This window comes from Mandrillus leucophaeus, unplaced genomic scaffold, assembly GCF_000951045.1.
Source record: "Mandrillus leucophaeus isolate KB7577 unplaced genomic scaffold, Mleu.le_1.0 Scaffold162, whole genome shotgun sequence".
Classification (NCBI taxonomy): Eukaryota; Metazoa; Chordata; class Mammalia; order Primates; family Cercopithecidae; genus Mandrillus; species Mandrillus leucophaeus.
In genome coordinates, this window is record NW_012101610.1 from 2,528,483 (window position 1) to 2,532,677 (window position 4,195).

Consider the following 4,195-nt stretch of genomic DNA (forward strand, 5'->3'; position numbering starts at 1 on the left):
TCTTGCTATGCTGCCCAGGCTGGTCTGGAACTCCTGGTCTCAAGCAATCCTCCTGCCTCAGCCTCTCAAAGTGCTGTAATTACGGGCATGAGCCACTTTGCCTGAACATTCTAATGAATTTATGCTACTAACCCTGTGGGGGGAGCAATTAGAGAGTTAAGCAGAAATACCCACTTCTGTCATGACACCAGGTCAATGGGAAAATTATGTTTTAAATTCTTCAAGAATGGGGGAGATGGCAAGCTACCACCCGAATCCATTCGCCCCTTCTCTGGCACTAGCTGGAGACACTTCCCAGCTTTCTCAGCAGTTAGGTTATGACCATGTGGCTAAATTCTCTCTGGTAGAAATGTTAAAAGCCAACCTTTCAGACTTGGCTCTTAACCCACTCCCAAAACTCCTAATGACTCAATGAATGTGTGAATGCCCCGTGGCCATGTGACTTTACAGCTCTTCCCATTAGTGGGAAGAATCTCTTTCCACCAAATTGAATCTGGACTGTGATCTGGTTAGACCACAGACTGCAGTAGGAGGGAAGCTGAACTGGTTCTAAGCCTAGTCTCAGGAGGTTTTGCAGGCTTCTGATCCTCTCTTGGGCTCCAGCTGTTGCCATGCGAACAAACCCGAGCTATCATGATGATACCATGTAATCATCCCAGCTGAAGCCACCCTAGACCAGCTTACAGCCAGCTGATCCCCAGCCTAGATCAGCAGAGCCACCTCCCCAACCACAGCTGACTATGGATAAAGATTCAGCCCAACTGAAACTAGGATTTGTCCAGCTGACTGGTGGACTTGAGAAACTATTGTTTTAGGCTACTCAGTTGTGGGGTGATTTATTCTGCTGCGTAGCTAACTGGTATACTCATACTCCAAACTCTTTCTTTTTGCCCTGCTTGGTTGCAGACAAAAATGAGGCTTTAGGGGTATGCAGAGCCACAAGATGGAAAGAGCCTGGATCCCTGAATGGCTGTAAAGTCCCTCAGTTCCTAGTACTTTATGCTAGCAAGAAATAAACTGCCAGGCACGGTGGCTCATGCCTGTGATTCCAGCACTTTGGGAGGCCGAGGCAAGCGGATCACCTGAGGTCAGGAGTTCAAGACCAGCCTGGCCAACACGATGAAACCCTGTCTCTACTGAAAATACAAAATTAGCTAGGCATGGTGGCACATGCCTATAATCCCAGCTACTCAGGAGTCTGAGGCAGGAGAATCGCTTGAACCTGGGAGGCAGAGGTTGCCAAGATCACACTATTGCTCTCCAGCCTGGACAACAAGAGTGAAACTCTGTCTCAAAAAAGAAAGAAAAGAAAAGAAAGAAGGAAGGGAGGAAGGAAGGAAGGAAGGAAACACCTTTTTTTTTTTTTGAGACAGAGTCTCGCTCTGTTCCCCAGGCTGGAGTGCAGTGGCGCAATCTCAGCTCACAGCAAGCTCCGCCTCCTGGGTTCATGCCATTCTCCTGCCTCAGCCTCCCGGGTAGCTGGGACTATAGGCGCCCGCCACCACGTCCGGCTAATTTTTTGTATTTTTAGTAGAGATGGGGTTTCACCGTGTTAGCCAGGATGATCTCGATCTCCTGACCTCATGATCCGCCCGCCTCAGCCTCCCAAAGTGCTGGAATTACAGGCATGAGCCACTGCGCCCGGCCTAGAAAGAAACTTCTAATATGTTGAGTATGTTTGGGTATCTTTTTTTTTTTTTTAAGGCTAGTCAAGTGAAGCAGTAGGAGTGGAGAAGAAAGTTCGGGTATCTTTGTCAAAGAGGCTTAACTTACCCTAAAGAATAAAATTTTAATTATATGAGCTCTTCAGGAAAAGCATTTCATGCACAAAACGTACCTCTAGGCCATAACATACACAATGCAGGTTCTAGGTGGCTAGTGAACAAACCTTAGTCTCCGCTTCTCAGAGATGTTCAGTGCATAATTTCGAAGAGATTGGCTGCTGAGGTTTTCAGCGATTCTGTCCTCCAGCTGGGAGCTGTAAGAGTCGGTTGACTTTAGCAAAGTGCCGCTTTGCTTGTCCCGGGAATGGACAGTCGTTCTCCTGCGTGCAATGGACCGGTAGCTTGGCAATTCTTGGAGGAAGTTCACAGGTGGAGAGGAGAAGCAACTGGCATCTAGAGAGAGGTTCTCTTTGTAAAAGAAAAGAAAAAGCCATCATTCACTCCAGTGAGTTCGGAAGCCAAGCAGGAAACTTGGATCTTGGGCATCATCACTGACCCTTGCAGATAGTTACTAGCCTGGGTCTATGAGGACAGCATTTTGACCTTATTATATTTACCACGGTGGTGCTCAGGACAATGAAATCATCTGCAGATGGGCTCACTTTCTGCAGATGCGTTTGCAGACATACTTTAAATTGCACAACATCTGATTTCCAGTGTATGGCTGCAGCCACTAGCTAAAAGCATGGCCTCGGGCAAGTTATCTAAACTTGCCCAAAGTTTTAAATATTTTAAATATTTGTCAAATGGGGCTAGTAATATTTGCTCCAACTTCCTCCCACAGTGTAGGGTATAGTAATGTATTCAGTAAAACTCTAAAAAGCGTAAAGTATACTATGCAAATGCATGGCAACAACATCAACAACAATAATAGCATTTCCTGTGTGTCAGGCATGGTGTTAAGAGTTTCACACGTATTCATGGGATCCGGACTGGCCTCCTGATCTGCTTGGAACAACAGAACAGAGCAGAAGTGATGCTGGGCCAGTTCTAAGGCCAGCCTTAAGAGGTCTTGCAGACTTCTCCTTCTCTCTGGAACCCAGCCAGAACAAGCCTGAGCGAGCCTGCCGGAAGATGAGACTATGTGGGATGACCGCCCTAGCTGAGGCCACTCCAGACCAGCCTTCAGCCAGCTTGACCGCCCTGTTAACCACAGACACTTAGAATGAATGACATTCCCAATTTACTTGCATTTAGAGAGCGGGTGATTGGGCGCATGGCAGACAAATCCAGGGTTGACTCCAAAACCCTTATTTCTATATCAGGCCAGTGCTAGAAGTCAAGCTTTGCTGTGTCTTGGGCAGCAGACTAAGGCAGGTGGGCTTTCTGCTGAAGGGGAGGGAAGCTACCTTCAAGATGGGTTTTACCCCTCATCAGATTTTAGTTGCGGGAAGATCAATCTGAGTGGAGGCAGACAGGACTCAGGGAGAAGAGGGGGCAGGCAGCCATAATTACCTAAGCAATTACCCCTACGCAGCAAAGCTTCTACGGCTTCTTGATCGAAGCTAAATGTTTCAGTGTGGATCCCCACTCTGTCACTTATTAGCTCTGTGTCTTTGGGAAAGTTACTCAACCTTTCTAAGCTCTGTTTCCTCATCTCAAATATTCATTCAACAGCTCTATCTACCATGTGTCCTATCTGGAGTTAAGGGAACTGCAGTGAAGAAGGCAAGTGCCCTACTCACGTGGCAGTTATATTCTGAGATGGGGGAGAGGGAGATCAAATAATAAACAGGCAGTAAATATTATGCCAGGAAGTGACAAGTGCAATGGAAAAAAAAAAAAAAAAAAAGAACAGAGTGGTGTCAGGGGACAGAGGTGATATGAGGGGGGGTGAACTGTTTTTGATAAGGTGGGGTCAGGTACGGTCTCTCTTTAAAGGTGACATTTAGATGAATGAAGGGAAGGGGTGAGACCCCTGGATATTTGGGGAAAAGCACCCCAGGCAGAGGGAACCCATAAGTGGAAAGGCCTAGCGGCAGGAGTGTGTGTGACAGGTTGGAGGAAGAGTGAATGAGCAAGAACGTGGTAGGCGGTTTTGTTGGTGGCCTCCAGTGAGCCACACTGGCCCTCTGCGTGGTCCCCTCCTTGGATTTGCACTGGACCTGTGCTTGCTTTAACCAAAGGACTCAATGGAAGTAATGCTCTGCCATTTCCAGCCCAAAGTCATAAGAGGGCCTTGCAGTAGCCACTTCTGTGCTCTTGGGCCAGGGCTGCCTGGAAGGAAGTCCAACTACCTAGGACAACAAGGTGGAGAGGAAGAGCCCCTAAGCCTACAAAAAGAACCAAGGACCTGGGTGATTGCAAGAACCAAGGCCCCAGGCTCCTGTCTTCAACGCCCTGGGACAGCCAGGCACGGTGGCTCACACCTGGATTACACCTGTAATCCCAGCACTTTGGGAGGCCAAGGCAGGTGGATCACCTGAGATGGGGAGTTCAAGACCAGCCTGGCCAATATGGTGAAATTCCAT

At 47.9% G+C, this 4,195-nt stretch overlaps 1 protein-coding gene across 1 annotated transcript in view; it reads right to left on the bottom strand.

Moving 5' to 3' along the window:
- TMC7 (transmembrane channel-like 7) overlaps positions 1 to 4,195 on the bottom strand; it is a 90,292-nt gene that overhangs the window by 67,138 nt on the left and 18,959 nt on the right. Inside the window, exon 2 of the mRNA XM_011976102.1 lies at positions 1,889 to 2,132. Coding sequence (XP_011831492.1) covers positions 1,889 to 2,132 — 244 coding nt within the window. The remainder of the gene's footprint in view (positions 1 to 1,888; positions 2,133 to 4,195) is intronic.